Consider the following 20,804-nt stretch of genomic DNA (forward strand, 5'->3'; position numbering starts at 1 on the left):
CTAGAATGAGGCTCCACCTTGAAAATAAATAAACAAATAAATACCAAAACAAAGCCTAGCCTGTTGGTACATGCCTGTAATCACAGCATTTGGGGGTAGAAGCAGGAAGGTCTGGAGTTCAAGTTCATTCTCTAATACATATGAGTTCTCATCAACTCTGGGCTACATGGACTTTATCTCAATAAAAATAAATGCTGAAACAAAGTCACACACCCTGTAGCTATCTCTCTGTTTTCAAAGGTTGTATCAAGAAAACTACTGAGTTATTACATGTACTCACAGTTGGGACATCTACAGAAGAGATTGGATCCCCTTGGTATGTTGTGTATGGTAGTCTAAGATGAACAGTAAGCCTTAAAGAGGCTAATTGTTGAGCCAGGCATGGTGGATCCACTCAACTGTAATCCCATCACTTGCAAGATGAAGGCAGGGGGAACTGGAGTTCAAGTCCAGCCTCAGCTACATAGTAAGTTTGAGGCCAGTCTGGGTTATATGTTGAGTTCTTGTCTCAAAGAACTCAAAACACAGCATAACTGTTTTCCCTTTATTGTATCAAGTACTTAATTTGATTATTTCAAAGCTGGGTAGAAGAACTAAACTTTTAAGTGGATGTATTACATAAGTGAAATTTAATATAAGTCCATGAATCTTCTAAATGTAAATCTGTCGGCATATATTTCTGAAGTGATTGATAATCATTTATCTTAATGGATATTTTTATTTCTAGGTGTGCCAAGGAATCAGCACATAAGGATTTTAAAAAGGCAGTTGGTGCCTTTTCTGTAACATATGATCCAGAAAATTACCAGCTTGTCATTTTGGTAAGTGTTGGTTGAGTTGTCCAGTTTTGATTTTTTTCCACATTGGGGATGTACAGTAATATTTTTAATTTGAATCACATAGTCCATCAATGAAGTCACCTCAAAGCGAGCACATATGTTAATTGACATGCACTTTCGGAGTCTGCGCACCAAGTTGTCTCTTATGCTGAGAAATGAAGAAGCCAGTAAGCAACTGGAGGTATGTCCTCTTTCCCTGCAGCATTAGTGATGCTGTCCCAGAATGATAACTAGCTTGTCACTTACTTACTACTGCATAATTTTCTGTAGTGTCGAAAATTAAATTGTACAAAGTTTACTCGTACTAAAATCTTCATGTCTGATGTTTGAAAATTAAATCACAGTCATGTATTTCCAAGAACTTCAGGCAATTTATTAATTATTACTACCCTTATAAAGGTTTCATAAAGCCTGGCAATGCTTCTTTGTAACAGGATATCACTAAAGCAGTGGAGAATATTTCATATGTAATCATATTCCTTTCATTAAGTTTATCTCCGTTTAAAGGCTATAGAACTTTTTCATTCTAATTAGTTGTCACTCTAAACTTCTGTCTTCAGATTCCAGAGGCTATTTCCAAGACTTACTGTTTTGTCTCCTAAGATGCATTTTATCTGCTTTAAAAATATATATATGTAGCCGGGTGTGGTGCTGCACGCCTTTAATCCCAGCACTTGGGAGGCAGAGGTAGGAGGATCGCCATGAGTTCGAGGCCACCCTGCGAATGCAGGGTAAATGCCAGGTCAGCCTGAGCAGGAGTGAGACCCTACCTTGAAAAAACAAACAAACAAACAAAAAAACAAAAATATATATATATATTTATTTATTTATTTATTTATTTATTTGAGAGAGATATAAAGAGGCAGAAAAAGAGAGAATGGGTGTGCCAGGGCCTCTAGCCACTGCAAATGTACTCTCGACTCATGTGCACCTTTGTGCATCTGGCTTATGCTAGTCTTGGGGAATTGAACCTGGGTCTTTTGGCTTTGTAAGAAAGTGACATAACCGCTAAGCCATCTATGCAGCCTCTTTATTTGCATTTTATTAATCCTCCAATAATTTCCATCACCATATATTTCTTTTTACTGATAACTACTACTGCTATCCATTACCATAGAAACTAAATGGTTTTCATTGTAATGTACCAACTCAAGCATATTACCATCAAGTTGCAGAGTTAATCATCATTAGTTTCATTAGAGGAAAAACATCAGTTGATGAGGCAAAGAAAAAGAGCTTCAAAGCAGTTGAAGAGAGAAGGCAATCAAGGCCATGCTCTTAGAAAGCCCTGTGAAATTTGCTAGTGTTCAACTTGGTGTGGGATTGCTGAACTCAGATGGACAAGGAGACGTTCCTTTGTTTTCCTTGTAATGGCCACCAAGATTTATTCTTGATGATTCCATGTTCACAATTTTGTGGTTTCCTTAGTTATTTTCTCACAACATTTAGGTCACAGTGGCCTTCTTAATTTCATTGTATTTTGTAAATATACTCACGCGCCTTTTCTTAAACATCTCATTCTTCTGAAATACTCTTTACTTCACCTTTGGTTTACTATGTGTCAGTGAGTTGCCCCTGAGTGCAACAAGCTAGACTCAGGAATGCAGACAAATAATGGCTTCTTATAAAGTCCTAGGAAGACTTTATTTTTGACTACTGTAATAGTTAGAAATGGCTGTTGTGCTCCTCAAATTGCTTACTGTAGAATACTCATTCAGATAATCAGGTGTTTTGACTAATGAGAAACTAGTATGTATTCCTGTTTTTCTTACTATTAATAATTAATAAAGTTCACATGTCCCTATAAGAAATTTTCATGTTTAACTTAAGCAACTACTATGTTTGGTTTTCATTAACGGCATGGTAGAGCTATACATCACATGTTGATGTGCTACTTAAACCCAGTATTATCTACAAGTTTCAAGAATTCATCATACTTCTGGATCTAGATCACAAAGTCTAACAGACTGTGACCTCATCTGTAAATAAATTTTAGATCTTGTATACTCTATAATAATTCATTTACTATATCAGCAGGTTTTGTGGCTCCTTTCCTTAGATTTAAATAACTTGAAGCCTGTCAGCTTGTGTGAGATGGTTTGGATTGGGGGCATTTGATCTGCTTCTTAATTATTACATTACAGATATCATTGATCAGCCAAGACAGCCATGCAAATAGGCTTTCTAGTGTCAACAAGCTCTTTTCTGTTAAACAAAAATTGTATTAAACAAGATAGACCTTCAATAGCTTAAAAAGTACTTCTGTGAATTCCAAAATTAGTTATCAACAGATCTAATTATAGGCCCATGTTACACAGGGTCAAGATAATTTACATGGATGACTTAAATATAGTTGGTCCTAAGAGTTGATAAAGCTTACTCATCAGATGTGCATTTCTCTTCAGAGTTCAAGGCAGCTTGCCTCAAGGTTTCATGAACAGTTTATTGTACGAGAAGATCTGATGGGTCTAGCTATTGGTACTCATGGTGCTAATATTCAGCAAGCTAGAAAAGTACCTGGGGTTACTGCTATTGATCTCGATGAAGATACCTGCACATTTCATATTTATGGAGAGGTAAATATTTTTCCAGATAGTCCCACCCCCCAAAAAATCTAAATTTCAGCTAGCTAATCTTTTGTCTTGAAATTTCCCACCTTCTTTAAAATTAGGATCAGGATGCAGTAAAAAAGGCTAGAAGCTTTCTGGAATTTGCTGAAGATGTCATACAAGTTCCAAGGAACTTAGTAGGTGAGTCATATTATATACACTACATATATCAGCCGTGTATATACTGCAAAAATGAAATTCAGGTAAACTGTTACTGACAAGTTTTATAAATGATATAATGTGTTTTGATCATAATCCCTTCCCATTATCTTTTCTTGCCCTTTTTTCCCATATCCCTTCCACTTAACCTCTTCTTCACAGCTACTCCCTCTTGTACTTTGAGGTCCTTTTTTCTGTTGTGTATTTGTGTGCCCCTTTCAGTTTAGTTAGGGTTTACTGCTCATATAAGCATAGATGAAAGATTTTTTTTTTTTTCGAGGTAGGGTCTCACTCTAGCCCAGGCTGACCTGGAATTCACTGTGGAGTCTCAGGGTGGCCTCCAACTCATGGTGATCCTCCTATCTCTGCCTCCCATGTGCTGGGATTAAAGGCATGTGCCACCACGCCCGGAGTAGATGAAAGATATTTTACCAAAGCTAGTACAGATTGCCAGTGGTTATACCACTGCAGCAAATGTCTCCCTTTTCCCCAGAAACCATTAACAGCCAATAACTCCTCAGGGAGGGATGGAAGCCTCATGCCCTCCTCCATCATCCATAACAGACTTTTTTTTATATCAATATGACTTTTTTTTCCTATTGCTAAAGATTATTGCTTAGTTGAATCATAATCTTTGAAATACAGTCTTCTACTGTTGTGTCCAGAAAGTATTTTAAGTAGCATTTTAAGTTAAGTACTTAAAGATTACATTTTCAGAAGATACAAGAGATAATGATTGTGATGGGGAGGTAATATGATGGAGAATGGAATTTCAAAGCGGAAAACGTGGGGGGTGGGGAGGGAGGGAATTACCATGGGATTTTTTTAATAATCATGGAAAATGCTAATAAAAACATTAAAAAAAAAGAAGATACAAGAGAAATTGCTTTGCTAGTTCATACCTACCAAGTCTTAAAGGATATATTTTATCCAGTTCCCCCACAGTATGTATGAAACTTTTAAATATTTTTACTTATTTATTTATACATGTTTAGGAGGAGATGCCAGGGTCTCTTGCCACTGTAACTGGATGCATGCACCACTTTTCCATCTGCCTTTATGTGGGCACTGAGGAGTTGAATCATAACATTGAATATGTTAATATTAACTTTTAATTGTTCTGGGTAGAAGACCTAAATGTTGGTTACTTTAGTAAGTTGGAAAACTATCATGGAGTCAATGGTAACTCCTTTTTACTTGACTCCTGTTGTTTCCTAACTATCACCATAATGAGTGCCAACAGATAACTAGGATTTTTTTCACGAGCACTTGCTTTGTTGTGTGTGTAGCTACTAAAATGAGCTCTATGAGAGCTCCCCTGTGATGCTGGGAATGTGGCGAGTTTATAGAAAGCATTTTCATGTTATGTTTAGCAAGGTAGGTCTTTAGTGATGTCATCAGTATTAAATGCACTTTCTAGGAGTTTCTTAGTATGGTTTATGAAAGCTATTTTTCACAAATACTCTTCTGTAAATACTGATTTATTTTTTCTTATAATTTTCTTATGCTTCACCCACTATGAAATTATTTAGCTACTTAATCGGCAAAGCTGAGGATTGTCAAGATCTTATCTTAACAGAAATATGATACAAATACTACTTTTTGGTAACCTAGTTATGCCCTTAATTTAAAATAAAAATCATCATTCATGAAAATATAATGATTATAAATGAGAAACAGACTGCAGCAAGAATGTCTTAAGTTGTGCTCCATTACAACAGTCATGGAACTGTCTATAAGAAAGCTTCTTACTGGATTCCTATGTAGGATTAGCTCAAAGCCGCTTTTGAACTGCAGTTTTCCCAAGTCACACCTTAGTAGAGGTGATAGAGCACATACATGGACGTGGTGGAGATGGCCACTGGCAGTGTATTAGTCCTTTGGTTGAGTCCTTGGTGTCAGGTATGGATCATGCCAAGATTTATAGACTTAGTGATTTTTGATTTGTAAAATCTTGCTTTATACTACGGTGTGATGGTTGTAAAAGCAGTCATGTCTCAGTTTTGTTTGTGATTGCGATTTCTAAAATGACCAGAGAATCATTTTTCTTACTACTACTACTTAATGTCTTATTAAAAAGTACTTCTAAGCTTTTTGTTCTGTTTTTCGAGGTAGGGTCTCACTCTAGCCCAGGCTGACTTACAGCTCACTATGTAGTCTCGGAGTGGCCTCGAACTCATGGTGATCCTCCTACCTCTGCCTCCCAAGTGCTGGGATTAAAGACATGAGCCACCATGCCCAGCTAACTTCTAAGCTTTTTCCTTGTGGTTTTGACTTATCAGAAGGTACGATTTCTTAATCTTTTGTTCCCTTTACCCATCAATATACTACTACAAGTTGTAACTAATGCACAGAAATACACTGGCCTGAAGAAATTGTATTCCATTTAGATACATGGCTAGCTTCTTTGAAACCTGCGTATCTTTGACCAGGTGTCATACAGAATTCTAAAAATAATTATTATAGATAAATAAGGAGATTTGAGTCAGGTAAAGATAACAATTGAAAAATTAGCAAATATATCTATTATCTATCTTATTATTCCTTTTGTAGAGCAATACAAAGTGAGAAATACCACAGCGCCAGTTAAAACATACTCTTATGTGAAGTAGTCATCTTGGAATTGCTTTAAAAATTCAAAATTACCCAATCAGTTCACAGGTATTAATCAACTGTAGTACTTGACCAGTGGAGTTTGAAGGATAACCTAATCAAGGAGACTAATTTAACTCTGTATTCTTAAAGGTTTCTGCTTTGAATCTTATAATTTAATCTGTATTTATGAATGTATAAGAGCTTTCAGTGGAGTGTACTTGTAGGGTTGTGAGATGTGAGTTTTCTTTTTTCTTGGTTTTCTAGCCCAGACTGACCTGGAATTCACTATGTAGTCTCAGGCTGGCATCAAACTCATAGCAATCCTCCTACCTCAGCCCCTTGAGCACTGGAATTAAAGGCATGCTCCACCACTCCTGGCTACTTTTCTCAAGCATTTTATTGACAACCTCCATACATACAACCAATATACTATGATCCACTCCCACTACCCTCCCTTTTCCTCCACCTCTAAATCCCCTCCACTGAATCCCTTCTTTTCAACCATAGTCTGTCTTCTATTTTGGTGTCATTTTTTTTCCTCTCCTATTACAAATGTCTTGTGTAGGTAGCATCAGCCAGTGAGGTCATGAATGTCATGGCCACTTGTATCTGGAAGCAAAGCACGTCTACCTTCCTTTTACTCTTAACATTCTTTCCGCTACCTCTTCTGCAATGGTCTTTGGGCTTCGAAGTGTATGATGGAGATGTTGCATAATACATTTTTAAAGCCAAACATGAATTATTTATTTCACAGGCAAAGTAATAGGAAAAAATGGAAAACTGATTCAAGAGATTGTGGACAAGTCAGGAGTTGTAAGGGTGAGGATTGAGGCCGAAAATGAGAAAAATGTTCCACAAGAAGAGGTATGTTACAGTGCCTGTATTCCTGGCTTGTCTAAGAAAAGTAGGCTTCGTGCCTTTTAGTCATGTGATCTACCACTGAGCTATGCCCCTAGACCATGAATGTATTCTGGTTATCAGACATGCCTCTCATACAACTAATGGCCTAACTAAAGACAGAGCTTGTATCTGTTCTCTAATGCTAGTCTTTGGATTACTTGCTTTAAGTTATTTAAGCTTATTTTGTGATGTTGAAGTGGACAGTCATTAAGTTTGCTAGTATAAAGCAGACCTCACTGAGTCAGGCATTAATGATAATTTAATGGAATAGTGTATGCTTTTGTTTGGGGATTATGTGATAGGTGTGTTCATTCCGTGTGCTTCAGTTTTTTCTCTAAACAAATGATCACAACTTTTTCATCTGTAAATTTTATAGCCCTCACTTATTTTCCTTGATATATGCTTACTGGTAGCAGCCTTTGAAGTGCTTGTATTAGGTTTGTGAAGTGAGGACATGCCCTCTGCATAGCACTCTCCGTACTGCCCTTGCACCATGCCGTTTTCTCATGTCTTCTTGCCCTTTTTTGAGAAAGGTCATTTTAGTTGAAGTTTTGGTTTCTGATTGCATAATTTTTATATCCTGTGATTTTAATAGAAAAATTTTAGTGATTCACATTTTTAAATAATTAATAGAAAGAGGTGAGTTTTAGATATTCTGTTTTTTCTAATGTTTAACTATAAGTTACTTTTAAAATATTGAATGGATGTGTTTAACAAGAAATAATCATTGGTGCTGGGCGTGGTGGCACACACCTTTAATCCCAGCACTTGGGAGGCAGAGGTAGGAGGATCGCCATGAGTTCAAGGCCACCCTGGGATGACAGAGTTAATTCCAGGTCAGCCTGGACCAGAGTGAGACCCTACCTCGAAAAACCAAAAAAAGAAAAAAGAAATAATCACTGGTGTAATAATGTAATTTAATCTTAAAATGGTACTTTTATCTTTTGTCTTTTTTTTTAATCAAGGAAATTATGGCACCAAATTCCCTGCCTTCTAATAATTCAAGGGTTGGATCTAATTCTTCTGAAGAAAAAAAACATTTAGATATAAAGGAAAACAGCACCCATTTTTCTCAGCCTAACAGTACAAAAGTCCAGAGGGTAAGAATTAATTTGTTACCTTGAATTACAAAGAAAGTATTTCTTTGACTCAGGTGCTGCATTGGTATTTGGGGTGTTTTCTCTGGTTAGATTTGTAGGCTACTGATATTATGTGTTTTCACATGTGACTGCTACCTTATGAGATACTATAAACCACAGTAATACATATTTTTCAATTTACTCACAGTGACAGAGATCTTATGCTGTAAACATAACGGGGTTGTGTTTTTCTGTTGAGGGTGGACTTTCTTTTCTCCATGCTAAAACTCCTTAAATTTTTGCAGGTGTTGTAAGTGAAAATGTACCTTCTGTTAGATATGTTAGTTGCTACTTAAAAACTGGTTTTCACTATTTAACCTAACCTAACTATTTAGAAGTGGGTTTAGAAATCCTGCAGTGAAAGTCCTGCGTTCAGGCTTCTGTGTATCATTTGTTATAGTTAATGACATCACTTGCATTCCTTATACTGCTTTAGGTGTTAGTGGTTTCATCAATTGTAGCAGGGGAATCCCAGAAACCTGAACTCAAGGCTTGGCAGGTAGGAAACCATTCCTTGAAAAATACATTTTAAGTTTCTATTTTATATATACGTTTATATTCCCCTTGTTAAAAAAGACTGCAAATGAGCATCATGGTTGGGGGCTGGTGGAGAACAATTTGTGGGTACTTGGGAAAAATCTCACAAACCCTCATTGTTACTTACGTGGCTTTCTCTTCCTTGCCCAGTGTCAGCTCTCCCTAGTCTGCCCCTTTGTGCTGTAGAGGAGTATGTGGAATTCTTGGGATGGTGGTGTACTCAATTGTTTCTGGACGTATACATTAGAAACCTGAGTTTGGGCTTGTTCTGCCCGGAGTGCTCTTTTTCCTGCATTTGCCAACTTGTTATGATCTTGTTCTGTGTGAAGCTTTCCTGTGTACCTGCCACAGGCCCCTCCCATTCTGTTCTCCTGTGTGCTCCCCAAGTGTCATATTTGTAGATGCCTGTTTGTTGATCTCTTCAGCCACACTGTAGCTCCTTGAGGTCATGGCCCTACCCGACATGCAAGAGCCATTCATGAAAACCATGTTATGGCTCTGAAGAGGTGAAAAGCAAATGTGCCATTTTACACAGAGCTATAACTGCAAGTGGAATGGGTATTGCACTCTACTTGGCAGTGTAGTTCTTATGCTAGAATAGGAATCATTTTGTCCTGTGGTCAGTATTTTCTCTTTATTTCACTGTAATTTATTCAGGCCCCTTGACCAGGTGCCTAAATTAGAATAGCCCTTGGATATGTTGTAAGAAAAATAGTTTAAAATGATATTCTTGAAATCCAGCCTAATTAAATCTGTGAACAAAACTTAAAGCTTACTCATGTAATTATTGGGAAGCAAGTACCATTTCATAATACAGTGTTTTGGGAAATAACATGGTTAATGGTTTTGTCATGAGGTCAGGGAAAACGCATTACAGCCAAAGATATTTGGGGGGAACAACTAGTTTCTCTGCGTGTTTTCATACTTTATTATTTAATGAAAAAAAAATCCTTATGAAGCTTTCATTGGCACCTGATTCTCCAGGCAGCCATTGCTACTGTAGGTAGCTGGGAGTGCCTTGCCTGTTGAGTGAAGGGCAGTCTGCAAGCACCATGTTCTGATAGTTGAGTCTTGCTCTCCATCAATAGCTACTTTCATGTACAGGTAAAAAAGAAGGTATTCCCACCCCTTCTTCCCATCAAGCTGCTGTATATTGAATGCATCCCAGCAGTAGCCATTATGCACAAGAGAACGTTCTTAGGAAAGAGTGAAACTTGGCTTAAGTGACACAGAGCTTCTTGGCTTCTCACACCCTTTAATTTTGCCAAATACTTGTAAATATACGTACATCAAAGCTACTATAGTACTTTTTGTTAATTATTTGTGAATATGAATAATAATGTATGTTTTGTAATAGCAAAATACTAAACTATTGTCAAGTTTTAATACCTGTCATAATTTTACTTTCTTTGTAAAACTGGATAGACTTCCCTATTGCATGTGAAAAGAGATAGTTGTTTGGTTTTTTTTTTTTCCCCCTCTTTTATTCCAATGAGAAGTACAAATAAAAATCTACCCCAAGCCAGGCATGGTAGCATATGCCTTTAATCCCAGCACCCAGGAGGCTGAGGTAGGATGATCATCATGAGTTTGAGGCCAACCTGGGGTAAAGAGTGAGTTCTAGGTCAGCCTAGGCAAGAATGAGACCCTGCCTCAAACAAACAAATCTATCCCTAAGTTAAATTCATATATAGAGATCAAATTTTTCTTATAATTGAGCTTTTTTAAGATTTTCAGAATACCTTACTTAAAATTGTTATCTTGTTAAGTTTTATGCTCATAGATGTGCCTAGAATTTTGTCATGCAGAGTACTTACATTTTAATTTATTCTATTTTTTTTTTGTTCCTGATTTGAAATCTGTTGATTTGGTTAGCAAAACTGAGTCTTTTCTTTTTTAACTTTTTTATCTCTGATACCTAATTTTGAACTTTTTAATGCATTTGATTTAGGCAAAACTTGTAATAAGCAAATTAGAGTTTAAAGTATTTATCTTTTCTGTGCATCTCATGGTAAAACCTGTGTCATTTTGAATTAGATCTCTGTGATTTTGCCAAAATTAAGTAGTAGTCTTTAAGACATCATCTGATGTATTAAAGGAGTTGGAGTATTAATCCTTCCTTATTCACAGTAGATGTATAAAATAAACCAACTACTTTTGTGTTTGCACATTGATTTCTACAGTAAGCAGACGTGTGTGCTTATTGTTCACCAGGCCCTTTTGCTAGGGAATTAGTCATAACTTGTGTTTTTCAGATGAATCCCCAGTAAGTTTTAGGCTCATTGTTAGAATTTCTTTTTCAGGGTATGGTACCATTTGTTTTTGTGGGAACAAAAGATAGCATCGCCAATGCCACTGTTCTTTTGGACTATCACCTGAACTACTTAAAGGTAAGAATAAGATGACTTTCAACTCTAATCTTTTTGTAATAAAGTATAAAAACTTTCCAAAACTAGAATTCATTCTCAAATCTGCATAACAATGAATGTCCTTATAGAAATAATAAAATACTTCAGCTTATATTTCTCTTAAAAATATAAGTCATTTTTTCATTATAAATTTTAGGACTAATATCCCAATTTTGAATAAATTTCTGTATTTCTGCTGCTTCTGTTAAACACTTAGAATCAATTTAGATAATCCTACACATAGTTTCTTAATCCAGTTGATGCTTTTTAGCATTTGTGGATGTTTTCCAGGTTAAATTTTGTGTCTGTAACATATGCCTGTGTTGTCTCTTTCATGTCATTTATCAAGGAAATCCTGGCATTTCATGAAGATATGTTTAAGTGTTTACCCTTCATATTTTTCTATAGTGTGTTATTCAAAATATAAACTACTTGTGTCTTCTTGTAAATACTGCCTCTACCTTGTAAGCTAGGAAGTAGAAGCCAGGAGGCCACAAGGTATAGAGGAGAAAACAGTGGATTGACAGTGAACTACTTGCATAACTTGAGGCAAGTCACTACCATACACTAAGTGTTCTTGTGAATTCCTTTTGGCCCAACTATTTTATAACTGAATAAAATAAAAACTGTTTCAATTTTTTAAATTTCTTTGTTGTATATGTATCAAAATAATAATATAGCAGTTATTAAAAAATGCAAAAACCAAAAAAAAGTACATTTAGATTTGTTTGCTGGCTTATAAAGTGAATAACTACTAGTATATATATGCTGGGCATTTCATTCTTTCTTAATGGTGGTCAGTAAGAAAAACGTGAAGGTTTCATCCAGCAAGGTTTGCATGGATAGGATGCCACTTTGATTTGCTTTTTTCTTTTTGTTGGACAGTGTGTTTTATGTTTAATATGTTGTTTGTGTTCTTTGTAGTCTTAGCATAAGTAATTGTGAAGAGATAAACAATTGCCTTGTATACATCCCTCATTCTTTCAATTAATGTTCTTAATTCTTTTGATTTATACATCTGTATTGAATATCTTGTTTGGCTATCACCAGCTGTCCTGTTGCCATTCCTTCCATCACCAAATCATCCCTTGTTTGGGCCTGGCATCTCACCAAATCATGATGGCTTGGCCTAAATGGAGTAATCCTGGAATACTGTTCTATTTTGCAAGATCTGTGCACACAGTCCATGAGCTGGTTTTGTCATAATTTTGGAGGAAGCCACTCTCTTGGCTCCAGTCCTTACTTGCTCCCATCCAGTATATTACAGATTCTGGTTTAAAACACAGGAGGAAACTACAGATCCTTCACCTGACCTTCCTTTCCAGATGCCAGAACCAAGATTTTAAGAATATGGGTTGTCAGGGGTATCTACAGTAACCATTTCGTGTAGAACAGTCTCAATGACAGCGTCCTCCTGACTGACACATCCAGTATTTGATGAAGTTGCAAATCTGATTCCCTATAGCTATGTTCATAGGTAGATTGGAAAAGCAAAGTGTAAAATGAGATTTTTTTTTTATCTTGATTTGAGAGAACCCAAGTTATGGGCAACCCTGTGTGTAAGATAAGAGTCTGTTAGTGGATCCTGGGATTACATTTTATTTAACTCAGTTTATACTGTTTGTTCTACTTGATTTAGCAGAGTTGTAGTATTTAAAGGGTTTTTCAAGGCATGACATGAGACTGAGGAGGTGTTTGATCAGTTACTAGTTCTTTTCCCCTTCATATAAAGTATGTTAGTAATTTTAATTCATGGAAAGTAATTGGTCCTTAATTGTATAATCACATCCAAAAAGAATTTGTTCTCTTACAACTCAATGCTTTGTAAATTAAAATATTAACTGGAAAAGTAATTTCATTGAGACCCTTTGTAATGCATGATTTTGTTGTTGTTTTTTCGAGGTAGGGTCTCACTCTAGCCCAGGCTGACCTGGAATTCACTATGTAGTCTCAGGGTGGCCTTGAACTCATGGTGATCCCCTACCTCTGCCTTCCAAGTGCTGGGATTAAAGGCATGCACCACCATGACTGGTTAACTGTTATTTGGGTTTTGGGGTTTTTTTTTGTTGTTGGTGGTGGTGGTTTATAAGGTATGATTTTTAAGGTTAGCTGCTTAAATCCTAAATGTCATTTATCCTTATTCATACATTTTTGTATTATTTTATTCAATATTCTATCAAGAAGTCTCCAAATGAGCATATCTCAACCTTAGCCATAGAATGATGGGATAGTAGTGCCAAGTCACTCAACCTTAAAATTTATTCATAGTAATTTTTAATGCTGAGTGTTTTTATGTCTAATTCTGGACATCAATAACTGTTATCAATAGTAACTTTCTTTTCAGGAGACCTTTCAATTTTCTGATGATTCTGTATTAACAGTATTTACTGTAAATTTAGAACTGAAATTGAAATATTTACAGTATACCTTTTTATCTGATGAAAAGGAGAAGGATATTATTAAGTAAAATGTCAAATTATTTGTACTGTTATCTTGTATATTTTAAATAGGAAGTAGACCAGTTGCGTTTGGAGAGATTACAGATTGATGAGCAGTTGCGACAGATTGGAGCTAGTTCTAGACCACCACCAAACCGTACAGATAAGGAGAAAGGCTATGTGACTGATGATGGTCAAGGAATGGGTCGAGGTAGTAGACCTTACAGAAATAGGGGGCACGGCAGACGCGGTCCTGGATATACTTCAGGTACAAACTAAGCCTTTTCCTCAGTAACTTTTTCTGTTCCTAGACTTACTAGCTGCTAACCTCTAATACTCATTAGAAGCCCATTGTAACAATTTCTCACTACATGGTTTCCAACTCAGCACTGGGTCATCTTGTGTTTTACTAGACATACAGAGTAAAGTCCTGACCATGACTCACTTAGTGCACAGGGCAGTTGAGTTCTGTCCATGTTCTAATTGAAGATAAATCTGCTTGAGCACTTGTGTGTTGATGACTTAAGACCTCTCCTGATTTTATTACTGTATAGCCGAAACTTTTTTCATTTGTGTATTGTGGCTCATTTTTTGTCAGGCATGTGCTGGTCATACTTGCTGGATGGACTGTGTAAATCAGGGGTCTGCATCCTGTGAGCTCAGAAGGTGATTTTGAGTGGCTTGGCCAAAGTCAGCCCTAGGCACAGTCAAGAAGTAGGCGAAGTGTCTCTTTGCCTTCCCAGCTCTTCTGTCCTGCTTCTTTCTTCTCTCTCAATAACTTGCAGTGAACCCAGCCCCCACTTACCAGTGCCCACTGTCTTTTCTTGCTCAACTGTGTATCGACTATGTAACTTGCTAATGATGGTGTAAGGTATAATCCATCTCACAAATATTTGCATTTCAAAAGGGAACTCTTTAAGATGGAAAAGCCTTCAAGATCCACAGGAATGAAGCTATAATGGTGAAGCTATAAATTGGTCATTAGCTCCAACAGAGGAAGAGAGAGAGGTAGTAGAGTTGATATTCTAGAGTGGGGAGAGACACCCACTTCTAAGGCCAACCTTGAACCTAACCCGTAACCCCTCTCCCAACAGTTTGTTCTTTTTTTGACCAGTGAATGTCCACCTCACTGTGGAGCACTTTCCCCCACTCCCATGTCATTAACCCCCTCAGACATAAAAAGTATTTTTACAGTAATCCTTTATTAATGATTAATAATCCAAGTGGGAAATGGGAGGGAAGATTTTGGACCATACACCAGTGCATATCCTCCTTCATTGGACATAATTCTACAAGGAACCCTATCCCAAGACAGATGCCTTCATTGGTCCTTTTCTGAGGGGGCCAAAATGTGTACATCTACCACTGTCTGTGGGTCAAGTGGTGTTAAAAACTCTATAGTAAAGATTTTATTATCAAAATATTGGATTATTGCAGACAGCTTTTCCTCCAGGGACTGCAGTTATTTAAAATATGACATACTCAGGACTGAACTATAGAGAGCTATAATTTTTTCTAATATGAACCAAATTTGCTTATAGCCAAAATAACTTCAGTTATTTTAAAGCCCTTCATCTTGAATTTAAAATCATTGGTTTTACTAAATAGAAGATGACTATACTCTATGGTGGGCTTCTAAATTGGGAATAATATTGAATTACCCCTGAAACCATCTCTGGAAGCTTCTATTAAGTTTTTAAAGTCAGACAATGGTATATAACTTTTAACTCTCGATAGGAACTAATTCTGAAGCATCAAATGCTTCTGAAACAGAATCTGACCACAGAGACGAACTCAGTGATTGGTCATTAGCTCCAACAGAGGAAGAGAGGGAGAGTTTCCTGCGCAGAGGAGACGGTCGGCGGCGTGGAGGGGGAGGAAGAGGACAGGGAGGAAGAGGACGAGGAGGAGGCTTCAAAGGTACTGTGGTTTTCATTATTGAGAAATCAAGGGTACGGGGGGATTGTTCACAATGACAAGTCTTATGGATACAGGGGCATCTATCAGCCCCCCATGTGCCCTGATCTGTGTTGATCATCAAAGGAGGAGAGGATTGCCCTTTCATTTATGGAGTGGCAAAGTGTTGGCCTGCCTCACAGTTTATGTAGAATATAGAAATAAACACTGATAACTTTTAGGATATTTCTGATTCTTAGTAGTAAGATAGATTATAAAACTGCAATTGATGAGCTCTTAATTACATTTTAGTTTCTATGCAGGGGTAAATAAGGATCTAACAATATAAAGCTTCCAGTAAATATTTAGAGTCAGTAACTGTTAATCCCTTTTTTGTTGTTTGTTGGTTTTCTTTTTTAAAAAAATTTTATTTATTTATTTGAGAGCAACAGACACAGAGAGGAAGACAGATAGAGGGAGAGAGAGAGAATGGGCGTGCCAGGGCTTCCAGCCTCTGCAAATGAACTCCAGACGCATGCGCCCCTTGTGCATCTGGCTAACGTGGGACCTGGGGAACCGAGCCTCGAACCGGGGTCCTTAGGCTTCACATGCAAGTGCTTAACCGCTAAGCCATCTCTCCAGCCCTGTTTGTTGGTTTTCTGAGGTAGGGTCTCACTCTAGCTCAGGCTGACCTGGAATTCACTATGTAGTCTCAGGGTGGCCTCGAACTTACCGCACTCCTCCTACCTCTGCCTCCCGAGTGCTGGGATTAAAGGTGTGCTCCACCATGCCCAGCTGTTATTCCATTTTATATATATATATATATCTCCCTATAGGAAATGACGATCACTCCCGAACAGATAATCGTCCACGTAATCCAAGAGAGGCTAAAGGAAGAACAGCTGATGGATCCCTTCAGGTAACACTTATTGCTTCTTTCCAGCTAAATTGGTTTAATATGGTAGCTTGTTTATATGTTCAAAGAGTGCAGATTTGCTGTATATGAAATATTTTCTCTTCAACATAATTGTCAGCAGTCTTTACTTCTTTGGAATAGATATACAAGTATAAGGATTTCTCTAAGTATCTTGAAGATTTTGACAGCCAGAGTATGACTTTTATATGGTATTAGTGGTTCCCTGACATGCTAGGAAAAGTGATATTCTGGATATACTAAGTGGCTTGAACAAATCCTGTAAGTCCCTTAAAAATGCCAGGGATAGGGTGTTGTTTTTGAGTAAATAGTAAGGAATAGAAGGTGTCTGTACATAGGGCTTGTGGTATTCAGTTAGTATCCATGTTCATTCAGCTGTTTATTTACAGAAGACATTGTCTCTTCTGAGGATCCCTTCTCAAGTAGCCACTACCAGTGCTGAGCTAGTTGTTTAGTAAGTTTAAGTTGCTGAGGCCTTCATGCACCCTTTGTTCTCACCAGATCTCCCAGTAACTCACTGAGGTCAAAAGCTTTATTGTCCAGCTTATTGGTGAGTTGACTGCAGTTCATTCCATCGGCCTCATTCCTTTGGCTAACAGATATATGATGCTCAATCCTGTTATCAGAATCTTAGAATGTGTTTTCTTTTACTTCATCTTTAACTTTTAACTAAATTTTTAAACCCTAAAGATAGTGTTCCTGTCTAATTATGGATTGGCTTAGAACCAACACACATGATAAATGAGGTATTTTTTTATGGTACAGGCAGCCTTTTGAAGACGTTTTTCCATTGTGCTTTTAAGGGTCATCCATACTTGTTAGGTCCATAGTCAATTATCTTTCATCTAGCAATCTGTTAGTAGTGCTCAGCATTGGTAATGAAGAGATTATTCTCCCTTGTAATACTGTTAAGTTGCATTAATCTTTATATTCTCCTAGGATTCTAGCTTGTCTAGGACTTGTTTTTCCAATTTCCTCCACAATTCTATTCATCATTCCAATGGCAGGATCATCTGCATCTTCTGACTGCAGTATAGGCTACTGGAAAGCAACATTCTATTATGACAGTGATGCAAAGTGAGACACACTTTATGACAGAATAGTCCTCAGAATTCATAGCATCTCTGAGCAGGTGTTAACTACTGGCAACTTCTTAAGGACAAGCATACTCTTAAGACAAAGGCAGTACACAGTCTACCAAAACTTAATTCTATTCATGGGCAATGTAAAGATGCAAACAGAAGGATAGCTCATAAGCAGATTAGTGCATTCTCATCTTTGTAAAGCTGCAATAGGAAGGCACTGCTGAGTGTCTCATCTCCTGGCTGTAACCAAGAGTTTTGCAGAATAAGCCATTCTTTTTGAAGTCTAATGTTAGCATGAACTATGCTATGGGATATATGTATGCTTGCCTACACATATGCTATGCTCTATTCTCTACATATGGCATATGTATCTTCTGGTAACCAATGCTAATAATTTAACAGTTTTCACTGTCTTATTCAGCTTAGAAGATTGCAAGGTAGGATAATACAGAATACAAGTTTTGATGTAACTTTGAACCAGCTTGTTCCAGTGAAAGAAGTGCTCGAAAAGCCATAAGCCAGTAGAGCCTTCTGTGCCTTTACTTCCTGTAGTTCTGTTCTCATCTCACGGTTACGTTCGTTCCAGGCTTACATTTCTTGTCAGGCCACTTACAGATTACAGTAGGATCTGGTTTGTGTATGTGTAACGACTATAACTTGTTTGAGGTCAGAGTCGACTGCAATAATTAAAGCAGTATCCACACTAAAACATTACAGAATGCCTCCAGTGAAGGTAACCGACTGCGCACGGGGAAAGATCGCACCCAGAAGAAAGACAAGCCAGAGAGCATGGATGGTCAGCAACCACTGGTGAATGGAGTGCCCTAAACTGCATCGTTCTGAAGTTACATTTCCTATACCATTTCCGTGATTCTTATTCCACGTTAGAAAACTTTGTTAGGCCAAAGACAAATAGTAGGCAAGATGGCACAGGGCATGAAATGAACACAAATTCTGCAATGAATTTTATTTTTTGGTATTGGCCATAAGCAACATTTCAGATTTGCACAAAAAGATCATGAAATTTGAAACATTGCTTTTAAGTACACTTAGCACTTCAGGGCAGGATTTTACTTTTATTTTTTAAAGTACTGAGCAGTGTTGTTCTTTATTAATTTGTACAATTTTCCTGCAGTGGGCGATAACTTGCCAGTACATTTCAGTGTTTCTGAATGACATTTGTGGTAATCATACCATTCTTCGGTCTTCACTCCCATGTAGGAATTTAGGAATTTCCATGAAATGCTGTGCCATTTCACGTCCTGTGTCAGTTTACGTTTTGGTCCACTTTTCTAGTATTTTGGTGGATCCTGAAACATGTGTGATGTGACATTTGTCATTTTCATTAGCAAAAAAAAAAAAAAAAGTTGTATGATCTGTGCCTTTTTTATATCTTGGCAGGTAGGAATATTATATTGGATGCAGAGTTCAGGGAAGATAAGTTGGAAACACTAAATGTTCAAGATGTAGCAAACCCTGTCAGACAATAGTACTTTCTAGAAGAATGCATGCTTCCCATATTTGTTCCTCACATAAACATCAGGTTAGGCAGTATAAAGAATAGGACTCATTTTTCATTCCTGTTTTATTGCACTGAAGTATAACATAGTGTTATTGGAAGGGATATGTAACTTTTCTGTAGAGACAGGAGAAGAAATAACTATCTTTTCATTTGAGAGAGGCTAAAATGTTTTCAGCTGGTTGCAAGTCTCCCTGGTCGAAAGTCAGTAGGACATGCCTGCTCTTTGGCCTGATGACCAATTTTAATTTAGAGCCTTCTTATTTTGCCCTCCCAAATTTTTGTGAAGTTTTGCATATTTTATGTCCAAGTTTTTTTTTTCAGGGGGAGATATGAAGGTCATTTTTCATAAACACTTAATAACCCTGTGAAGTACAGGTACTTTGTCTAAGAAACATTGGAAGCAGGTTAAATGTTTTGTAAACTTTGAAATTTCAAGTCTAATGTATAAGCAGAATTGAAAAGCAGACTAGGATTAGTTAACAATACTTTCTTTTTTTTTTCGATGTGTTGGGTTTTGTTTTTGATTTTTTTTTTCTTCTTATGAACGAAATTTACTAAAGAAAAATATGTGAAGGACCTTCACTCTAAGATGTTATATTTTTCTTAAAAAATAACTCCGAGTAGGGGTGCCACTGAATCTGTACAGAGCAGTACAGACCGAAGTTCTGCCTCGGCTGTACCTTGTGAGTTTGTTTCTTTGAATTTTCATTTTACAGTTACTTTTCCTTGCATACAAATAAGCATAGAAAATGGCAACAAACTGCACATGATTTCACAAATATTAAGAAGTCTTTTACAAAGTATTGCCAAACATTGCTGTTGATTTCTAGTTATTTATTCTGGGAATGTATAGTATTTGAAAACAGAAATTGGTACCTTGCACACATCATCTGTAAGCTGTTCGGTTTAAAAATACTGTAGATAATTAACCAAGGTAGAATGACCTTGTAATGTAACTGCTCTTGGGCAATATTCTCTGTACATATTAGCGACAACAGATTGGATTTTATGTTGACATTTGTTTGGTTATAGTGCAATATATTTTGTATGCAAGCAGTTTCAATAAAGTTTGATCTTCCTCTGCTAAATTGATGTTGATGCAATCCTTACAATGATTGCTTTTAAAATTTTAAGATAGAAAAGAAATCTATAGAAAGTGTTCTGTTACAAAATGTAACTGTTACCATTGGAAATTTCACATGTCATAGAAAGTTAGCCGTTATCTACCAACTTTCAAGAACTTAATCTTGTAATAAGGTGAAAAAAACAACAAAATGGTACAAAATTACAATGTACCGTTACAATATGCACTAAGTCTCTTTTTTACAATGAATTCAGCAAGGCGCTAACTTGCTTAAATGTGAATTACTAACTTCTAAAACTGTAATTTGATTCACATGTTTTCAAATGGAGTTGGAGTTGATTCATATTACAATATTTGTGTGCAAAATGTGTATGTTTTTTCAGTTCAAAGTCATGTTTTTAAAATCTTATTAAAGTTTCAAAAATCTGAAAATTGTTTATCTTATCTAGATGTAAATTTTTATTAAAAAGTTGCACTTATGAAAAAGCAAAAATTAGTCTGACAGATGTTTGCTCCTGACTTTAACGTTCTACAAAAATTACTGGCATGTGGTGGGGAGGGGGGCTATCATTCCGAGAAAAGTTGCCTTCCAAATAGTCTTTTAATCTGTAGCCTACCTGCCTGGAATTCAGAAGTCTTCCTGCCTCAGCTTCAAGAGT

The 20,804-nt window shown here is 36.8% G+C and overlaps 1 protein-coding gene across 7 annotated transcripts in view; it reads left to right on the top strand.

Annotated features, from left to right (window-relative positions):
• The window catches only part of Fmr1 (FMRP translational regulator 1), a 38,870-nt gene extending 19,935 nt beyond the window's left edge, over window positions 1-18,935 (top strand). Inside the window, exons 6-17 of one of the 7 annotated variants that reach the window (XM_045140409.1) lie at window positions 728-821; window positions 904-1,020; window positions 3,245-3,415; window positions 3,511-3,589; window positions 6,957-7,066; window positions 8,068-8,202; window positions 8,678-8,740; window positions 11,082-11,168; window positions 13,697-13,892; window positions 15,362-15,544; window positions 16,357-16,439; window positions 18,257-18,935. In XM_045140409.1, the coding sequence (XP_044996344.1) occupies window positions 728-821; window positions 904-1,020; window positions 3,245-3,415; window positions 3,511-3,589; window positions 6,957-7,066; window positions 8,068-8,202; window positions 8,678-8,740; window positions 11,082-11,168; window positions 13,697-13,892; window positions 15,362-15,544; window positions 16,357-16,439; window positions 18,257-18,367 (1,429 nt within the window). In that variant the 3' untranslated portion in view covers window positions 18,368-18,935. Of the gene's footprint in view, window positions 1-727; window positions 822-903; window positions 1,021-3,244; window positions 3,416-3,510; window positions 3,590-6,956; window positions 7,067-8,067; window positions 8,203-8,677; window positions 8,741-11,081; window positions 11,169-13,696; window positions 13,893-14,609; window positions 14,881-15,361; window positions 15,545-16,356; window positions 16,440-18,256 lie in introns of those variants that run through there. The other 6 variants (XM_045140410.1, XM_045140412.1, XM_045140411.1 and 3 more) reach the window with 6 other exon arrangements.
• The last annotated feature ends 1,869 nt before the right edge of the window (window positions 18,936-20,804 follow it).

The sequence above is a fragment of the Jaculus jaculus genome, chromosome X, assembly GCF_020740685.1.
Source record: "Jaculus jaculus isolate mJacJac1 chromosome X, mJacJac1.mat.Y.cur, whole genome shotgun sequence".
Taxonomy (NCBI): domain Eukaryota; kingdom Metazoa; phylum Chordata; class Mammalia; order Rodentia; family Dipodidae; genus Jaculus; species Jaculus jaculus.